We start from the raw sequence: 22037 nt of genomic DNA on the forward strand, positions 1-22037 counted from the left end.
GGTTTTCTCTCACTTCCTTTTTTGCAACTCTGGCATGGGAAGGTCTAGTACCTCACTTTACAACACAGCTATATTGCTTTGGGGTCTTAGCCAACACTTTTTATTTTTAACATTCTGCTACCCGAATATTTCAATCATGTCTCATGTTCTTCATGTTTCTGACAATTTATTTTTGACTATAAGATGATGGCTTTCAATAACAATAAACTTTAATCTGAAAAATAATTAGCTTTATTTAAAAGTTAATCTCCCCAAATAATTAAAATACCGCTAAAAAAGCACAACCAATGTTGTGCTTTATAAAATAACAAAATAAAATAAACACCTATGCATGGGGGAAAAAAGACTAAGAAAACGTAACATTTAACAATGGCTGTATTTTGAAAGAGTCGCCACGAGTAACTGAGTTTTCTTTTCTTCTTTTTTTTGTAGTAACTATGCACCAGTTTTATAAGACAGTAAGACTGGTTAGTTCCTACCTACACTTTAATTATTTTGTAATACTTACCTATTAAGGCTGTGGTAAACCGATTCATGGAAAGAGGTTCTAAATACATTGGTCCTTCATAGGCAGACTCCAGTTCACTCCTGACGTAGTCCCTAGATAAGTAAAATGACAGAGTGTGTTAGATACTTTCCAAGTGCAGATAGAGGAGAGAAGCAAGCAAAGCACAGAATTCCAATAAAAAGTATATTCTGTTAATAACACCTCTCTCCACAGCTATACTAAGGAAACGTTTAAGTATACGAATGACATAGGGATGGCCTTCATCTCCTTCTTCCATGCACTGGGAACAGAATTTACAGAAACTGAAGTTTACTATGCAGAGCAGACAGCCAAAGCTCACTGTGGGATTTTCTTTCTTCCCATGACCTTATTAAATACTTTATGCTCAGTAGAAAGCCAGTCGAGGTGCCATCTCTCTACCCTACTACTTAGTAATATCTAGTAATAGTTAATATTTCCTCTTTTGGCTCTCTTCCACCATTCCCCCTGTCATATTTTCCCTAAAGTTTTGTCCCCAGTTATACTTAATTACAGGTAAAATCCCAAACTAGTTAGAAAACTGGCTCATAGGAGGACTATTCTTAAAAACTGTCACTTTCAACTCTACAGGGAATCTACAATTAAAATTATAATAATGAAGTAGGCTACAAATTCATTTTGAAACAAATGTTAAACCAAATATTCCTTTATTAAGTGTATTTCATTTAACACGTGGTTAGTCAGAAATAAGATTTAAGTAGTAGCCAAAGAGCCTTTGTACTCTGAGAAAACAATTTTTAGGACCTAGGCAGGAAGCACAGAAAGGGAGAATTTAATTTATTATCAGTAAGTTAAGTGGTAACACTAGAAGATGGTTGTTTAAGTTTGTATGACATCAAAGTGAGGACATTTGTGTTAAAAAATTCTTTTTTCTTCAACTGTTGAATGCCTTATTCATCGTACTTCAAAATAGTCTGAATGTTTCCAGTATTTCTGAACAAACTCATATGGCTGTATTTACTTTTTCCATGAAATTACTTCCTATTAGGCAATCAAGTTGCATTCCTTTAGCAAAGCACAGCCAAACACGTAATGACCCTTACACAATCAGCAAGGAGAGCATTGCCGACAACCAAAATGAAAAACCCAAATAAAATTTTTTTAAGAATGGGAGCAGTTTTGGTAACAATTATAAAAATCAATGACTAAGCTTTATGGTTGATTTAGCAATTCTCTATCACTCTATGATGACTACTTGCAACTCATAACATATTAATAGTCTCCTTCTATTGAGACAAAGTCAAATTCTCAAGAGGAATAATTTTAATGCAGTGGTTGTCAACCAAAGGTGATTCTGTCCCTGAAGCGACATTCTGCAATGTCTGGAGACATTTTTACTTGTCACAGTTTGGAAGGGGGAGTTCGGGGTGCTATGGCAGCTATGCCAAGATGCTGCCAAAACATTCTACAGTGCACTGGACAGCCCCCACAACAAAGAATTATCCAGTTCAGAAATTCAATGGTTGAAACCCTGTTTTAATGTAGAGAGGCACAAATGCTACATGTGTAAATTACATATAAAATCTGATTACTAGATTACCACAGGTAACATCAATGTAATCATTATATTTTATATAGTTTTAGGACAGAAAGCTAAAGAATTAAGAGAAATTATGAAATTTAAAACGTATGAATACCACTTAGATTTATGAAGTCATTGAAGACACTATTAAAGAAATAAATTTATATTTGAAAGAGATCTCACTCTGAGTCTCATTACTACATAGGCCTCTAAAGCCAAAGAATTTCTTTGTGGGTACACCACATCCCTCCCCAGTAGATTCAGTTTAAAAAGAGGCCAGGGATGCCAGGGGCTGGGGAGAGGAGAAATGGAAATGACCACTTAAAAGTACTAGGCTTTATTTTGGGGTGATAAGAAATGTTTTGGAATTAGATAATGGTGATGGTTGCACGACGACATTATGAATGTAATGTATGCCACTGAATTGTTCACTTTAAAGAGTTAATTTTACGTGATGGGAATTTCACCTTAATAAAAAAGGGGGGCCTACAAGAGCAATATCCCCAAGGGGAAAAGCCAAAAGGTGCCCCAAAAGGACCTCAGTCCCCATGAGCTCTCACAATGAGGGCCGAGGGGAAGAGACTGGGTTCCCTGTCATGGTTTCTCTCCCTCGTTTGCTTTTGTCATCATAGTATTGATGTTTTAAAATATAACTCAGCAAACTCAACATTGTTCCTGAATTTCTTATTGCCGAGTCATTTGTTAATTGTTTTGCAGTATTTCCTAGCCTACTTTGATTTATCCTCTTTTTAAAAGTTTCTTTGTCTTTAATCTTTAGAGTCTCTTACCTTATATTCTAATTTCACAAAACAAAACTTCTAAGGAAAATTAACATTCTCTATGCTCTTTCTTTTTAACTCAAAAAGAATTTGCTGTATCCATCGTGTGTTGCTAGCACTGCTAGACTCTGAGAATACTGCAATCCCTATGAGCATGAAGCTTACAAACCAGGAGGGGAAACATACATTAAACAAATACTTATCCTATCAATTATTTAATTACAAGTGTGATAAAAAATATAGAATGTTATGAAATGTTTTAAAGTTTTTAAAGATTTTAAAGTTTACTCTATTTAAAAATTATATCTTTTATTTTTACTTTTAGATTCTTTTCCATTTAGCTAGTTCTTTCTTCCTTTTGTCTTTTATTTTAAATATCACTCATTTTACTTATCTTACCTCTAATTATAGGGTTATTAGAAAAGGTTTTAATGTAACTGTTTCCTTTTCTTTTATCATACCCTGTACTCCTTTGGGCTTTTTTAAAAAGCCTGTTCTTAACTTTCTAATCCTTTTTATGATTTTCTTTTTAGCTCTTTTTCAGTCTCCATACAATCATTACTTTGTGATTTGTTGAGATTATACGTAGGACACTTAGGGAGGCTGCATTCTAGAATAATCGGCCTTTAGACCATAAAGACAACACCCTGACGTTAAGCAGTTTCTTCCCACTAGCTCTCTCATTATGCCCTCCTCTAGGACCCCAGGAATGGCTCTCCCTCAATGCTGCAATGTCCCCCGTTACTGTCCATTAAACTGTCCAAAAGAACCTGAGTTGTTGGATCAATCATCCTGCCACATAAATTAATTAACGTCTCCCCTAAGGATCTTAGATCATGTCCCTTTGCTCAACTCCCCTCGCTGTCCCTTCTGAAAGAAGAATCTGGGCACTGCATCCCAAACTATACAGAAGAACTGAAATAAGGATCAACGTTAACAAAGATCTCTATTATCTAAATAAATTTTAACTTCACAGTATCTCATGGTGGCAATGAAAACTCTTGGTTATACTCAGTTTCAACAGAGTAGGTCATCCACAACATTAAAAAACATGACAATAAGACTAAAAAAGAAGGATCCAGAGAAGGAATTATCTAAAATTCCATGAATCATTACAGGCCAAAAATTAGTCTGAGGCAAGAGCCTAATTTTTAACAGAATTTTAGAGCCTAAATTTTAACAGAAATTCTAATTTTTAACAGAATTTTATAACTATTTTAAGACTCAATCAGATGAGATATTCAAAAGCAGTATTACAATTTTTTGATTTAGAAGATTTAAATGGTAAAATGTATTAAGTTGGTCAGAAGCAAGAATTCCTGCCTTCTACTTGTAACTGAATAAAATCTTTCCTGTATGAAGCCTCTTTTTTTCACTTTGTCAGAAATGTGTGCAATGCTGACAGCCAACCCTGAGCACTAACAAACGAAACACTTTAAAATCCCCTCACCTAGTCCCTGTTCCGGAGCCTATTCTCCTTTGACTGAAACTGTTTAGGGGCATAAGGAATGTGTAAGATGTATTTGAAAAGAGACTCAAGGATAGCTTGCAATTGGGAAAACTCTTGCTATAAAGAGAAGTATAAAAGTTATTAAAAAAATAAATAACAACAAAACCTAGGAGCCTACCAATTCAGCAACTGGTTAAAAACCTTTACTTAATAACAGTCTCTTAAGCAACCTGAGTTACTGAACAACTTAGGAAGGATCTGTACATTCTGGCCACTTAGAGCTTTCCTACAATGTTACTTCCAAAGAAACCTAATCTTTGCAATATGTGCAAACAAAGGCACAGCTCAGTTTAAGAGATCACAGATACTGAGATGCTCTGACTCCTGGATTTGAGGACCTACTTACTACACCCTAAATGCTGTGCTAGCAACTGAATAGTTCATTCACCCAGAGTTTAATTACTTAAATCATCTCTGCCACCCTGCTTCTTTCTTCAGCTTCTTTCTGACCCCCTACTAAATATTTAGTGCCTGCATCTGATAATACTTAAAAAAAAGAAAACATCAAATACTGAAATGGGTCAATTTTATTCCTGTCAAAATTAAAAGCTGAGTATATAATGACAAAATTCATTTTAACAATCCTTTTATCCAATAACAATGGTTCTTAACTGAGGAAAATTTTGTTCCTCGGGAGACAATATTTGGCAACCAGAGACACTTTTTGGTTTCATAGCTGTTGGGGGAGGGTGGGACTCAGCAATGAAGTGAGTGGAGGCAGGATGTTAACATCCCTGCATGCAAAGGACTGCCCCCACAGCAAAGAATGACCCCACCCCAAATGCTAATAGTCCCCACATAGAGAAACCCTCATTTACAGCTTAGACTTATACAATCTTTCATAAAATGGAGAGCTAATTACTTGTATTCTACACGTAAGTAACTCCTGGGAAAGCTTTACATTTGAAACCATATTAACACACCAAGACCAGGATGAAAAGTAGTATACTTTCACCTTTTGAAACCGATGGGCTCTTAATTCAAGTCATACACACACAAAATTGATATGCTGGTTCAAAAATCTAACAATAAAGCAAGGAACGTAAGAATACTGGAGTTTAAAAGTTTTAGAGAGAAACATCCAACTGTGGATCTGAACCATGACCACAGCCTCATAGGAATGGCCATATGGTCATAGTTTTTTTTTTTCCCCTTTTAGCTCTGGACAGTCTCAATTTTAAAGTAGGACTGGCACTGGAAAATACATTTCTTACATCACTCAAAATGATAGGCATAATTTAGTAATGTTAAGAATTAAAAACCTGACATTTATCAAATTCTAATGAGCTCAATTAGAATATTAATATTAAATGTTCATACTACACCACCTAAATCCATGGATTTTCTAAAGTTTAATTCTTCTGAACTGCAAGCTATAACCATTTGTAGGCACATTCTAAACAGGTTTTTATTCACTTAAGGGTAATCAGCCTCATTATGTGAATACATGTATTTAGGGAAAATAGATCCAATTTTTTAAGAGTTCCTGAAATTTTCAATTTAAAAAATTAATATTTGCAAATGTCTTTTTCTAAAGTCAGTTTTTGAAGTACCAAATGGATTATTTAAATTATCCAAGTATTGATTGTTCTTCTCAGGACCATGCTTATACTCTGCCTTGATATAACTGGACTGGAATGAATGATGGAAACAATTTTAAATCACATAAATGATAAGGGACTTGTATCTAGAATATATAAAGAATTCCTACAACTCAATTAAAAAAATGCAACCCAATTAAATAATGGCCAAAGGTTCTGAATAACCATTTCTCCAAAAATTTACATGAAAAGATGTACAACCTCATTAGCCATCAAGAAACTACAAATCACAACAACCACAATGAAATATCACTTCATACTCACTATGTAGGCTATACTACAAAATACAAGTACCAACAAGTGTTAGCGAAGATACGGAGAAATTGATCTCCTCAGACACTGCTGGTGGAAACATACAATAGTGCAGCCACGTTAGAAAATAGTCTGGCAGTTCCTCAAAAGGTCAAACAAATACTGTACGATCCAGAAATTCCACTTCAAAGGACATGCCCAAGAAAAAAATGTCCACACGAAAACCATGAATGTTCACAGCATTATTCATAATAGCCAAAAAGTGGAAACAACCCAAATGTCCATCAGTGGATAAACAAAATGTGGTATATTCACACACAGAATATAATTTGGACAGAAAAAGAAAGTACTGATACATACTACAACATGATGAATCTTGAAAGCATGCTAAGTAAAAAAGGCCAGGCACAAAGGACCACATACTTATATAATTCAATGTTTATGAAATATCCAGAATAGACCAATGCAGAGACAGAAAATAGAATCACAGTTGGCTGGGGTGCGTGGGGTGGGGAGGGGATGATATTGGTGGGAAATGGGGAGTGACTGCTGGGTAGGGGGTGTCTTCTTAGAGTGAAGAAAATGTTCTATATTCGATTGTGATCATGGTTTGCACAATTCTATAAATGTACTAAAACTCACTGAGCTGTATACTTTAAGTAGGTATGTGCAATATCTCAATAAAGCTATTATTTTTAAAAAAGATATTTGGTTATGAAACTGCCACATGAAATCCGAACTATTTTTTTTTAACTAAAAACTTCAGCCTTAACATTTTATAAATGTGACATGTTCGAGCTTCAATATTTATTAAATGTGACATGCTATGAATAATTCAAGAATCACACACCTTTGCTAACCTTTTGTGAGAGAGCACCATGTACTGTAAATTATCCTAAGAGGAGAAATACTAAAATATGCCACCTCTTGGAATTTGTTAGTTTAATATCAAAACTAACTCCAGAAGATGGACAGTCTTACTTTCCAGGTTCAGAGAGGCAACTTGCCAAGGTAACATAGTATTTACGAAGTAGGGGACCTATTTCCTACCCAGTGTTATTCTAAAACTAATTTTCTTTCTACCGCTTGCCTAAGAAAACTGACCTAAGAAAACCCGGGTTCAAGTTAAACTCTGGGATTGCCCCTTCCTAGCTGTTGGCCCACTTTAGTTTTTTCATCTGTAGACTTCAAAAGATTATAAAGATCGAAATGAAATAAAGAACTGGAAATGCTTTTGCACACTGTAAAATTTTATTACAATCTTTTTAATTGTTTAAAATAAGTTTGGATTTTTGTCATAATGAAAACAAACTTTAAACATTAGGAAAAAACATTCCCACATACACTAAAACTAAAAAGTTAAAATTGCCACAAGGATAAGTCAGAAAAAGGCTTTTTTTCACCTCTGACACTTTTAGGATCCCCTTTATCCTGATATAACAGAATTTTGACTGCTCTGGAAAAGTCTGGATGGTAAAACTATAGACAAAAATAGAGCTACATGGTTTCAGCTATCACTACACCACAAACCACATAGAAACTGAAAAACCCTAAGGAAAAGGGCAGGTTCATTGTTTTTTCACCCAGAATTATGATAACTAGCAAAGCAATAATTTTAATAGCTCTACCTTCAACTTTGAAATTTCTTTCCTATTAACTCTAAAAAGCTATCATTATATAACTATACCATGGAATACTATGCCATTTAAAAAATCATTTTTTAAAGACTAACAACCCAGGAAAATGCTCGTAAAACATTGCTGCATAATAAAAACAAGACATGAAGAATGTCAGTTAAAATTCACTGAGCACTAGTAAACAGTAAAGTGTTAGAAATTGTGCTAAGAGCTTTACATGCTTTATCTTATTAAATCTTCACAATAGCCCTTATCACCATTTTACAAGTGAGGGAAACCGAGATGTATCTTTCTGGTAAGTGACACTAAGGTTACGGAGCAGTACATAAGCTGTGAAAGCTGACCTGTCCATTTATCCAAAAGATGTGGCACTCATGTGTGTCCAGGCACTCAATTACACCCTAAAACGGTGACTCAGCAGCCCATACACTAACTATTGCACACTTTTTGTTTAAAACATGAATAAAAAGATAGGGAACATCTCTACTTTGAGCTTAAGGTGAGATTCAGAGGTGTCTAGGTAAAGCCACAGGACGAGATTATGGCTGGGTGTTTGGGGTTGGTGGCAGTGGAATAGGAAGGACATTATGTCTGTGTCAGACTGGCTCTTGGACTCCTTGTCTAAACTCTATGGAGAAAGATGTTACAGGAATAGGCTGTTCCCAGGAAGGAGGAGTCTAAGACACAGGGACATCCTTGTGTGACACTAAATTAGAAAAGTCATTGTCTCCACTTTAGAGTAAGACACAGCTTGATTTGAAACACTGTGAGGATCACAAGAAATGCACACGACTCTGGCAGCTCCAGATTTTGCAACTTTGATATGCAAGGACATACCCTGGGCAAAGACAGTGGCAGACGTTAAAAAGTAGGACACCTCCAGGTACCATTTTGAGCAGAAGAAATCAACCAGACAGGCACAGAAGAGAGGAACGTGAGAAGACTGAGTTTTGGGGAAACAATCTGGGTCCTTGGAGAAATATCTAGCTGAAATACGAAGGAGGATGAAGGTCCTCCTTCAACAAGAAGGGGCAAGAGCCAGTGACTGCTCATTGTTTTCACTTTTTAGGAGTTGGAAAAATAATTATCTATTGAAGTGGTGAAAACTGGAAGGTATTAAAAAACTGGAAGGAAATACCAGAATTTTAACAGGTCTATCTATGGGGAGTGTGATTGTTATTACCTTTAAATTTTCTGTATTTCCCCAAAATTGTCTACAGCGAACAGTAATATTTTATAATCAGGAAAATAAAAGGAGTTTTAAAAAGTTAACTATTCAAGTTATAAAAATGCTATTTCTAAGATTCAAGTTCAAGACTGCAGCAAATGTGTATTTCAGACCTCAAAAAAATTATAGCCCGTTATATATACAAAGCTAACTGTCACTCTTCTTAGAATTGGGAGTGTATTTTATTATGGGTATACATTTCGATCAAAACGAAAGAAATTATACCCCCCAAATTTGTCTACCCCATTACATTTACTGTGTTGCTTTTGGTTCACCCATATTTTAATATTCTGTTCCAAAGTAGGAACCTCATATTCGCTGGCACACCAGAGTCTTAAAATTTGGGACTAGCAGACCTGGGCAAACAGACAATATCGCTAAAGAGGCAGAAGTTTGGAGCTGTACAATTAACCTCATCAAATAATTAGTCATTCCCTATATACCTGGTGCATCTTGACTGATTCTCATGCATCATAAACTGACTCTCTCTCTGAAATGATGAAAGTAATGAAGTCTGTAATTGTTAAACTGTTCCTACTGCTCATCTTTGGAAATTCTTTTCTCTGGTAATACAGAAAAGCTCATGGGTATCATTGTAAACATAACCTTACAGCCCATTGCATCTTAAGATTGTTTTTAAAAGCAGAAATAAAATTTAAGGCATAACCCCAGCTACCGATCCTGTATGATAATATTTATTTAGAAAACAAGTATCAAAATAACTTTTTAATATCTACCAAAACCTCAGCTTCTTAATAGTGTTCATGAAAAGTATTTTATTGGTAAAGAAAAACTTTAAATTCAGTCATACATTTCAAAAATGGAGTCAAATTCTTACCTGGAGATTTGATGTCCAGCATAGAGGAGCAGGGCAGTCAAAAAATACAGGTAAAGCTGAACCAGGTGCTGCCTGGGCAAGGTTAGTAGCACAACACTTAAGATATAACCTGTTGTAAAAATGAAGAGATGTAAATAAAATACAAGTCTAATTTAGTCTCCAAATTAATTACACTAATAAAAAGAGCTTGAAGTAAATTACTTTCCAATTAGGTTTCAACAACTTTGAGGTTTTTTTACTTCACTATCAGAGTAAGGTCAGCACAGTAAACTCACTATGGATTTTTTGTTGAAGATATAAAGTATGTTTCACTTCTTCTAAATGTTTCTACTTTATAATCTAATACATCACATAATGGTGCAACGGGACTCCTCTCATCATCTACCCTTCCCGATGTCTACTTATCTGTTCTATACCAACTCTCTCATTCTCTATCTAGTCCCAGAGAAAGACGTGGGCATCTTCATGTCCCTCTCTAAGGCTGCCCTTTCCATTCCATTGAAGATCTTATTTTTCCAACTCCTAAAACTTCTATCTTCTACATCTTCAATCATTCCTGAAACCAGTCCCTACTTCTGTTCAAAGGATGTGCAGAGCTCTTCCCCAATCTTGAAGAAAAATCTCTCTTATTCTAGTATCTATTTTTCTCATTCCAATGATATGTTATATGCAAACTAACTACCGATGCCCCTATTTTCTAAACATGTTATTCCCTCATTACCCTCTACCATCTACAAACCCCCTCCCACTCTAAAGAGACTCAGAAGTCAATGATTACTTTTCTGTCAAATCTAAGAAGACTTCCTGCTTCTTCTTGTCCCAGCATCTAAGGCAACTACCTTCAAAATTGTTATCCTTTGGTTCTGTGACATGAATTTCCTTTTACCCTCTAATTCTCCCCTCCACTTTCTTTTCACCCTCTCAAATGAAAATAGGAAATTTAGTCTGTGAACAACTGCTTTTCTCTCTATAAAGTACCTAGATCAAAGAATCTATTTTGTTGCTTCAAGGATACCATTCCAGATGTATGTTATCAACAAACAGTTGCTGGAAACCTACTACATAAGCTAAAGAACTTAATCAATGCCTATTCTAAGCAAAAAACGCCACCATTTCTTATTGGAAGTAGACATTTCACAAAGCTCATACCTAAGACGTATTCCAGTTAAATGTTCTCACATACAACAGTACAAACTGAGCTCCCATCCGCCTCCCTCAACAAGCTGCCTCACCCTTTCATTCTCCTAAATCCCGCCACTCTGACTCAAACCGGCGTCATCTTTTGTTACTAAGTCCTGCTGACTCTTCCTCCGTAAGTCTCTCATGTGTTACCCTTCCTTTCCAGTCCCTATGCCCCATCCTAATCTGCTCTATAATAGTACACTAATTGCTATTCTTTCACTCTCTTTCCATCTTCATACATCCTGTATTTCATTACGAGGGTAATATTCCCAAAACTATCACTTTCATCTAGAGAACAGTCTTGCTCTAAAACTTTCAAAAGTTCTGAACTTCTCAGTCTGACATTCTAGATCTTGAAAACTCTAGTCCCAGTCAACTCTCTTGTAACTAGTTTCCACTTATTAATGAGGCTTTATTTGGGCACATGTATCCCTTCTTAGCAACTAATGCCCCACTCATGGTGACTCACTCATGCTTAAAGCTAAGGAAACAGGAGGTGTGCTAAAAACTAAAGAGAGATTTCAGACTTCCCACACATCCTAACTTCAAGAACAATCCAGCACAAGTCAGAGATAAGTATTTCTATTCGCTTTTCGTTTCTTAAAATAATGCCCCCAGTTTATTTTATTAACCCCTATCTCAAAGGACTTTAGAGGCATTTAAAAGGCTGTTTATTATATTTAGCAAGCATTTCTCGTGTTTGTTGCTGAAGGATTTTTCTAATCAGTCTATTGCATGAAACCTTTCCTTAAATTCTGTCTTTTACTGAACTAGCATTTTCCTTTCCAGGTATTCTAATCTTTTCCTTCTCCTGCACATCTCATAAAATCAGCAGCCAAATTCTCTAAAGATACTCATTTCATTCATTCTTTCAATTATCCAGTCTTTCAACCAACATCATTACATGTCAAGTGTGATCCATATGTACTAGATATATGGAAGAGCCAAAGAATAAAGAAATCAGTCCAGTGAAAAAATAAACATGGACAAAAGTATGAAACAATATTGGTGCTGTAATAAACAAACATTAGCAGGGCTATGGTTAATTAAGTGATTAAGTTTGATCTGGACCTCAAAGGTAAATGGAGCGTTATACCAGGCTAAGGAAAAAGAGAACAGTTTTAGGAAAAGAAAATAGCATAGAAAAACCAAATACCAAAACAAAAAAGGTACAAAAACAAACAAACAAAGGATATTATCAGGAGACAGTAAATTCTGTACGCTAGACTAGAATTTGGTGTAAATAGAAAGACTATTGGGAGGGTATTAGGAGACGATGCTGATACCCTAAGCCTCAATATAAAGCCTTGTACATGATAAGTTTAGACTGAACTAATGGTTCTCACTTAGATTAGAGACCCACTTAGGTTAGGTAATAAAACAAAAAAATGAAACAACAAAAACCCTATGACTCATCTATACTCCCATTTTCACATTCCAGTCGAAACATAACTATGATAATGACATATTGCACAAGATTTTTGAGAGATTATGAACACTTATACAAAAATGATAGTATGCACAAATCATTTGAACTACAAAGACTAGATAATTCTAAAGTTCATATAGAAAACTAACAATAACAGAAAAACTCAAAGCAGGAAATATAAAACAATGAAGGCACTAACTATCACACAGTAAAATAGAATCAAAATCCTCAGTAACAGGCAAACTAAAAAGATAGAAAAAAAGTTCATAAATGAAACAAAATGTATGTGATAATACAGTACATTAGTATGCAGTATAAATTAGTATGCAGTATATACTATATATTATATATGTATATATGTAATTTAGTATATAATACTCAGGAAAATTTGGACTAAACTAATAAATACATATAGGTTACCAGACAGTAATCTGTAAAAAAAATAAAATTATACCTCTAACACACTGTACATGCATATAAATTCTAAATGAAGCAAAGATTTACATGTAAGAAACAATAAATAAATTTAAGAAATAAAACCGCAAAAATAATGCAATAAAATATGATAAAATTCTTTATAAACTCAAGAACAGGAAAGGCTTTTCTAATGGATTGAAAACCCTAAAGCTATAGAAGAAGAAACAACAAATTGAACCACATTTAAAACAAATTCTGCATGTCAAAACACACCAAGCAAAATCAAGGGAAATGAAACCGGAAAACATAATTTCAACTCATCACAAAAGGTTACTTTCTGTAATCTATACCAAACTCCCACAAATTGGGAAGAAAAGGCTAACAATCCCATAGAAAAGTGGGCAAGGGACATTAACTAACAACTCTCTGAAAAAGAAATACACATTTTTCTTAAACGTAAATATATTACATCTCACTCATAAGAAAAATACAAATTAAAACTTCATTTAAAAACATACATTTTTCACCTACTGGAGTAGCTAAATATAAAAGGTTGACAACATTGTTTTGAAAAGGATGTAGGACTACAGGAACTCACAGCCATTGTTAGTGGAGGTACAAAATAGTAAAACCCTGTGATTAGTGCCTAGGGAGAATGGTATTGATCAGTATTGCAAATGTATATACTCTTTAAGCCAGCAATTTCACTTCTAGTAATTTATTCCAAGGCTGTATTTGCATCTAATGACATTATGGTTATACAAAATTATTTAGAATAACACAATGAAATAGAAGACAGAGCTATCTAAAATGTCTACCAGTAGAGTAATTAGTTCAATAAATTATGGTACAGCCATATGAGGATACTACACCACTATAAAACAAAGTTGTAGGATTGGGGAAGAGTGAAGCCTCAACATTTAATCAGAACCTTATGATTTGACAGAACAGAGTACAAAACTATTTCATGAATACCTAAAAGCAGTAGTTATGGCTCTATGACACATCAGTAAATTAAAACAAACGAAAGGTTCGGAACAGTGTGTATTAGGCTACCATCTGTACAAACGGGGAAATACATTTCTACATTTAGATATTATATTTACATTTATATATCAATATACCTATAATATTTACATATATATAAAATATCTCTAGAATTATACACAAGAAAGTAAAAACAGCTGCTTGTTGGGACTCATGAGAACTTAGTGGATGAGGAGCAGATATAGGAAAAGATAACTTTTCACTGTATGTTTTTTATGCTTTTTGAACATAATTACCAATTTTAAAAATTAAGAATTTTTAATTTTTAAAATGTGCTTTAAGGATTAAATTCTGTAATCGAGAACATTATATAAACACTACTCATACATAATACTTTGACAGAAAGGTTACTCCAACCAAAAACCATTCAACCTGAAATTATCTACTGTAGATAATCACTGAGCTTACTCTACCATAGCATGTAATAAGTATATTTAAGAAGTCTGAGTTGTTTCCAAAGTTATGTCAGAGAGCAATGAATGGCAATGTAACAGAAACATTCAATTTCTAAAATTAATGTTTCTAGTTATTAGGCAGCTGTTTTTATAATATTTCAATCTATTTAGGAATAATATATATGATAAGCACATTTTTTAAACTACAGGGTGAATTACTTTGCTGATTAAGCTAAAAATCTAAGCCAAGTACTCAATTGTTCCTCTACAACAGAGTGGAATTATTTTCCATAAATTGGCTAACATACAAAGCCTTCAATAAAGGGCTGAGAATTATAGTGCTTCGCAGCATGAAAGAATAAAAGAACCTTCTCATTTCACAGACTTTCCCAAGGTAGTGCCTCCTAAGAGAGATGAGTTTATTGTATTCAGGTGTTCTGCTTCCCGGGCACCGTCTTTTCTGCTAGACCATAATTCTTCCCACAATGGCTTATTTGGTAATCTTTTAGAGCTGTAAGGGGTTCTCATTGGCTAAGCTTTGGAATCCATAAAGTTCTTCTATAGATAAAAATAAAACATCTCATAAAGACAGGACAACCCTTCACAATTTCATTAAAAAATTATACTTGTTGACGGGCAATTCTAATAAAAATATTAATAAAACTATTATAGTACATCATTCAAACCATGTCTTGAGTTAGGCAATAGCAACATTAAATAAAACATACTGTTGCTATCATTACAAGTAAACCAAAAGTTAACCTAAAAATTAAGGATCATGACTTCCATTGTGGATGAATTTTATCTGTTTCCTGCCTGTATTTCTTTAACCTCTCAACATTACTTTTACCACTAACTCCAAATTATAATATCACTGCCCACATTTCATTTAACTGAAATAAATGCTTTATCTTCAACTGATATTAATGTATTGGAACAATGAAGAATATTGCATTTCAAAAAGCTTACTTTCTGAATTACTAGTAAAATCCAAAATACTGACAAATTAGAACAGGCCAAATGTCTGGAAAGGCATTTCTCATTATTTACATTTTATCCTACTGAACTCTAAAATGTTTTCTTCTGCCTTCTAGTTTCATCCAGTAAATAAACCCAACACCGTCTGTTTTCCTCTACCCCTCACAATCCACATCCATTGGTAAGACAAGACTATAAACAAGATTCATAAACATTCATCAATGACTATCTCTCCCTATCATCTCAATGTAACTGGACCTCATGTTACCCAAATTAAAAAATATGCAAAGATATAAAATAAATCAGAATGCTCAATAAAAGATGAAAAAAGGTGATATGGACACTCACCTACATAATGCATGTTAAGAGCCAAATACTTATATTGAAAAAGAGGGTTGTTGCTGAGGCTACTTCTTTGGATCTGCTGGAAGAAGGAGCTGACATCCCATCTGTACAGGACATCCAACAGCATGATGCTTGGCACCCTCAGGGCCACATTTAACACTGCCTCCATTTTCTCCTTTGCGGCCATGTTTTTTTCTAGGAGCAGACCTAATATTCAGGAAACACAAAATAAAAATAAGTCACCTCAAATAGCTTTTCGACATCCTCTTATGAATCTAATGGATTGTCAGGTACTATACAAAAACTACCTTACAATGTATCAAACTTCTTAGCCACATCTACTTCTAGGTATTTATAATATAAACTTTGTACTATGCTTTCACACTGACTCTTTCAGGTCTGCCCAATCTTCAGATTCTAATTAAATGTTTGGGCCTCAAAACTTATTTTTAAAAAGCCCCTAACTCCAAATCTAGGCACATAGCAACAACATACCCTCTAAGTATACTGTAGCTCTCGTCCAGTCAACTTGAAAAGAAAAATTCACTCCTATAAAGTTACTTGAGATTTATGTAGCTCTTAAAAAAGCGGGAAAACACTAAATATTTTTTATACAAAAAAACTAAGCTATTCAGTAAAAATTTGATAATTACACAGTAAGTTTGCAGCATCTCAGTCTACCCTTTTCCAAAATTGAAGTACTGAATTTACATGATATACATACAATTCAGAGAACCTAGGATATGTAAAAGTAAAGAAAACATTATTTGCAATACTGTTTCCTTGAATCACTGCAGTTAAACTCTTAGTCGGAAATTCGGAAATTCGCGTAATCTACCTTCAAGGTAGGAAAATAATGCTCATCAAATTCTTCCTGTGACACAAACATCCTGGCACAACAGACATGCTGGCACATGAACAAAATCAGGCACTGTGAGTCTGCAGCCCGTCTTTGCTGAGCTGTTGATGAGTAGACGAATGAAGGGAATGAAGGAAAAAAAGGAAGAAAATGAAGGCTCTCCAGAACTATCTACTATCTAAAAGGATAACTCAGTGGAAAACGATTTTATATGACTGAAATGCCACTTAATCCAAGGAATTATAAAAAAGAACAGGGTAAACAAAAGTGGGGAAAAGGCAATTTTAAGAGTAAAGATAATTCTGGATTGTTGGCTCTGACAATTTCCTTTTAAGAATTATGCTGAGAAAGCTAAACACATTTCTAGCTTTGGCAGTAATTTCAGACATTACAGGACAAACTAAAACATTTATTTCTGAAGAAAATTATAGTGACAGATTGCTATGCTATGGTTAAATATTTGTATTTCCATTTTACCCTCTAATTTTGATAGCTTCCTAGCTCAGATAGTTTTTTTAAAAAGCAGCTCAACTTGGCACACCATTATTATAAGCTTTTTAATCACTGAAAAACTGATTAATTTAACTGACTGCTGACTGATCCCATATCATTCCCATTACCCAAATGTGATAATATATGCTATCAATAATGCAAATTTAACATTTTTATAAATATTGTAATTCTGATTACTTTAAATGAACACGATTGCTATATATATAAAAAATAATATTGTGAGACATTCAAAACCAAATAGCTGTGTCCTAAGGGGAAAAAAGGCACTGAAAAATAAAATCTCTAATCAACATTCATTGCAAATTATACCACTCGGGAACCTAAATTTCTCAAAGCTCATATTATCAAGAAAAAAAAAAAAAAAACCTAGGAAGAATTGCACCAAAATATTCACATTAACATCTTTTCAAACAGTGAGGCTGAGGTAATTTTTATTCCCTTGTATAGTTTTCCGTTTGTCAAATGTTTTAGAATACCCATGTGTTATTTGGGGAGGTAGGGAGATGCATTTAAAAGAAAAATTCTTGGTAAAAAGTGTAATGTGCCTGTACCATCTAAATGACTTAAGGAAATATACGGGAAATAACTGCTTACTCAAACTTATAACTCAATGAACTCTTGGGAGTTTAACTATTTTTCCATTGGGAGTTTATTTTTCCATATTCTAGAATCCAAGATACATCACTACTCCTATTGCAAGCAACAACAAAAAGAAACAAACGGGAGTATTACTGAGTTAATACTTGCGATCCATATTTATTTCATCTGACTTGGAGCCTTTCTGTTTGCAATGTGTTGTGTTTTTAAATGTACCCACTGTCAACATTTACTGTAGCTCTTAAAAAGATAAAGAAAAAATTAAAGAAATAACCCATCCTGCATTAGAAATCAAGACATGAACTGCAGGGGGAAAAAAATCTCCCAAATTCTTAGAGGATATCTCTATTATAAAAGAAAGCCATTAGCACAATGGCACACATTCCCTCTTAATCATCTCTACACCTGTCTCACAAATATAGAGCAACAATAAAAAGAAAATCCTGGGTCCCTAAAGCTGTCAATGCAGAAGGATACCTAAGACAGATCCCCAAACTCTACTGCACAGTAAACTCAAGGCTCAAATGTCTAAATTAAGAAGGGCCTTGGATAGAATATGTGTATATAATAACAAATCTACTGATCATTAAAAATTTCATTTATTTCTGTATGTATGTGATATTTTAGCAAGTAACTGGCAAGCTTACCATGTATAGGAATGTGAAGGAAACAAAGTTAATACATGGAAAACCAAATCCAAAAGGTTATTCACAAAAGCTGTGAAACGGAAAGAGAAAAAACCCCATCATCCCCCAAATTTTGTAATTTTGAATCTTTCTAAAGTAGAAGTGCCACATGAGAGATAGGGTGGCGACCAGCACAAATAAAAAGAGTGTACTCTACACTCTAGCACCACACACTAAACCAATATCCAAACAAAATGTTGAAATAGTTATCTTGTTTGCAGACACCTGAAATCACTCACACCTGCCAAATTACTATATTACCAGCATGAAGTAAAAATGGAGCCTTCTCTCCTGGAGTAAAGATGTTTTGTTTAAGCCCAATTTATCTTTTTCCTTAGATTTGTTGGACAGATCTAATGGGCATATTCTAAGTTGGAAGCAACTCAAAATTCTCTTAAAACCAAAATATACCAAATAATCCTTGAAAATAAAGGTAAAGAAAGTTTAAAGGCTTCACACTCCTAAAGCCAAATATATAAGCTGCTTCCTGCCCAGTTCAATTGCATACATTCTACCACCCATGCAAGATTTTAAAACTTCCTCCTTGAACTATGAAAAGAACTGGAAAAGTAATACTACAACACAATGTCTCAGCAAGTAACAAAACTAAATGTGACTCAAACTTAAAGATGTTTTACACAGTAAAGCAGTGTTAAACAAACCAAAAAAAAAATATTTTCTTCAAATAATGCCAAAAAAGGCTCAACAAATGCTAACCAAAAACAGTGCCACAGTGATTTCATTAAATGACTTTCCCAGGCTTGGAAGCAGCTATTTGGAAGCACCAGGTTTGTACATCGCTATTTACAAACACAGTAATGTCTTGTATAAGTATAACGTTGCATGGTTCATTCATATTCGTGGGTTAGGAAACACAGGAGCCTCATTCTACACTTTCCTGAAAACAATGCATTTGTTTTGAATTTGAAGGAATCAAACATGAACAATATGAAAAATGTAAATTTTTAAAGTGATCGCTTGTCTCGGTTGAAGAATTGTCAAATAAGAAAAATGGAAAATGTGGTCTTACAAAAAAATGAACAGTATTTTACATCTCCTAAATAAACTCCCTTTTAAAAGACAAAGCAAAAATAAGAATGCTATATGACCCGATTTAAAAATATTCAGTACAACACTTAGGTAATTTAAGGCAGAAAGTTTCTACACCTTTTCCCCCATCAAAAGAAAAAACAAAAATTAATTATCATTCACCATTAATCTTTGTCTCATCCAATTAAAAAAAATATTAACTATCATCTGCTAAAACCAATCTGAAAACTGACAGATGTTCTGCCTGTCCCTATGTCAGGATGGTAAGCTCTAAAAATGTAAGAGGGCAAAGCTAGAGCCTAAAATCAATCGTAAGTAAACACCAAAAACTGATACGGGAGAACGCACTTCTTATATAAGCATTGGCACATGTTTTAAATATAGCTGGTCCTCCCCACTCCCACGCATTGCTAGCTAACTTTGTGTGTACCTGATTTCCACATAAACTACTAGCAGTTCTGTGGTTTCTCATCATCTCCAAAACAGCAAAGATATGGAGTCCATTCTGAATAAAAGGGCCACCTTTCAATTTAAGGAACCAGACAGTGGAAATAAAAACTGCTACCTCTGCCATTGGGCGCTCAGCCTGGGTCACGCCTGCAGCACAGACAGCTCATCCTTGGTCATGATTCAAGATTCAGAGCTGCACACTCCGTATTTTAAAAAATAAAGACACAGTCCTCTCCTTTCAAACTAGTTTCCTGTTTACTGTAGGCTGTGATGCAAAAGCCATCCATTAATCTTTGATGCCTTCTCAGTGCAAAGCCCCTTCCGCTGTCCCCGCACCTCCTCCCCCCCCGCCCCCACGCGTGCTGATCTCAGACGCGTTTGAACTATAGTAACCCCGACTCAGCTCGCTGCAAAGCAGGCAGCGCTTTAGCAGCAGCAGCAACAGCAACAGCCGCAGCCGCAGCCGCAGCCGCAGCCCCAGCAGCAGCCGGGCCGCTGCCGCCGCGGGGCTAGGGGATTACGTTCACAAAAACTCTGCCAGAAGAAGAGACCCGTGCCAGGGAGCTCCCCTCCTGTCTGGCCAAGGGTGCTGGCTACCCCGCGCCACACACCAAAAAGCTTCCCAAGAAAGACGCGGGCGAAGTTCTTCATCCCCGAACAGCAAGGGGTCTCGTTCCAGAAGGGAGAGCATGGATCTCCGGGACCTTGGGTGGGGAAAGCAGAACTGGACAGGGATGCAGAAAAGATGGCAAGCCAGAGAGAAAACGAGAGACAAAAAGGATGAGATGATGAGAGCTCTAGCTGTTTAAAAAAAAAAGATAAAAGACAGATGGGATGCAGAGCAAATGGGTCCCCATTCTAAGAATGATTTGGCAGGCCTTTCTGCACCCCCCAAACAATCTCAAACCGCATGAATGGGGGGAGGCTGAGTTTGGGGTGCGTAGACCAAAGAAGGTAAGGCGAGACAGGAAAGAGGGAGGGAAGCTTGGAAGCAAAGTGGACAAAGACGCAGAAAAGGAAAAGTTGCAAGTAGGAGCTGGAGGAAAGGAGCTAGGCAGCCCAGGAAGGGGCTTACAAAAGGCCTAGGAATGGGGTACTGGGGAGGCGATGGGCGAAAGCGCAGAGTGCGGGCATCTTAGGAATGCTGGGGGAGGCGAGGGAAGTCTCCAGGAGGATGGGGAGGGGGGAGGCGGGAGACCGTGCACCGGAGCTGGGGGCGGGGGGCTCTGTGCAGGGCCCCAGGAGGAGCGCGCAGAGTCGGGGAGCGGGAGACCAGCCAGGAGGGCCACAGGAGGGGCTGGCTGTTGGGAGGGAGGGGGCGCTGCGGGTGAAGAAGGGATGTGGACGCCGCCGAGGGTGGAAGGAGAGGAGGGCGGAGAACCGGGAAAGGGGCTCAGGGAGAGCGGAGCACGGGATGGGGGAGGGGAGGGAGGATGCGGGAAACGGACTGGGGGCTCGGGAGGGGGCCGGCCGGAGCGGACGGTTCGGTCACCTCGGCTCCCTGCCCGCGGGGCGGCGCCGCCGGCGGGCTGTACGGCTCCGCAACTCCCCGGCTCTCTCGCCCGCCCTCCCGTTCTTCTCGGGCGGCGGCGGCGACGGGGGCCGGGACGACGCGGCTCACAGCGGCGGCTCCTCCGCGCCGGGCCTTGGTTGCTGCGTCTCGGGAGGCGGCGGCAGCGGCGGCGGCAGCGGCCCGACCCGTGCGGTCACCATCGTCCGCGGCAGCATGCGCTCGCTGGCCGAGCCCCTCAGCAGCCGGCGGCGGCCATGGCTTCCTGCGCTCGGTCCTCCCGCCCCCAGCACTCTGCGGCGGCCGCGACCCGGCTCTCGGGCTCTGCGCCTGCGCGCGGCCCCGCCAGCGCGGCGCGCCCCTCCCCCGCCCCCGCGCGCGCGCACGCCAGCACTCACTCACAATCGCAGCCGCGGGGTGTTCCCGCGGAGCCTCCGGTGCTTGCGCGGGAGACACACACCTCCCGCTGCCCACACAGCCAGGCTCTGGCGGCTATGGAGACGCATACCACCCCGACACCTGTCCGCGCACCGTGCCACGCGCCATTCTGACATACGTGCACTCGCACACTGCCCGAGCACCACGAGTCGCCCGCACCCACAGCCACCCTCACCTGCCCGGACCACGTGGGAGAATTGGAGGGTCTGATCCTTACCCCGTGCAAT

At 37.1% G+C, this 22037-nt stretch overlaps 1 protein-coding gene across 4 annotated transcripts in view; it reads right to left on the reverse strand.

Annotated features, from left to right (window-relative positions):
• The window catches only part of RNF145 (ring finger protein 145), a 44692-nt gene extending 23113 nt beyond the window's left edge, over positions 1–21579 (reverse strand). The window contains exons 1-5 of one of the 4 annotated variants that reach the window (XM_033096569.1): positions 21355–21571; positions 19978–20127; positions 15711–15914; positions 9915–10023; positions 509–600 (exon numbers count right to left, since the gene is read on the reverse strand). In XM_033096569.1, coding sequence (XP_032952460.1) covers positions 509–600; positions 9915–10023; positions 15711–15894 — 385 coding nt within the window. In that variant the 5' untranslated portion in view covers positions 15895–15914; positions 19978–20127; positions 21355–21571. Of the gene's footprint in view, positions 1–508; positions 601–9914; positions 10024–15710; positions 15915–19974; positions 20128–21352 lie in introns of all 4 variants that reach the window. The other 3 variants (XM_033096570.1, XM_033096571.1, XM_033096572.1) reach the window with 3 other exon arrangements.
• Positions 21580–22037: the final 458 nt, after the last annotated feature.

Source organism: Rhinolophus ferrumequinum, chromosome 24, assembly GCF_004115265.2.
Source record: "Rhinolophus ferrumequinum isolate MPI-CBG mRhiFer1 chromosome 24, mRhiFer1_v1.p, whole genome shotgun sequence".
In the NCBI taxonomy this organism is placed as follows: domain Eukaryota; kingdom Metazoa; phylum Chordata; class Mammalia; order Chiroptera; family Rhinolophidae; genus Rhinolophus; species Rhinolophus ferrumequinum.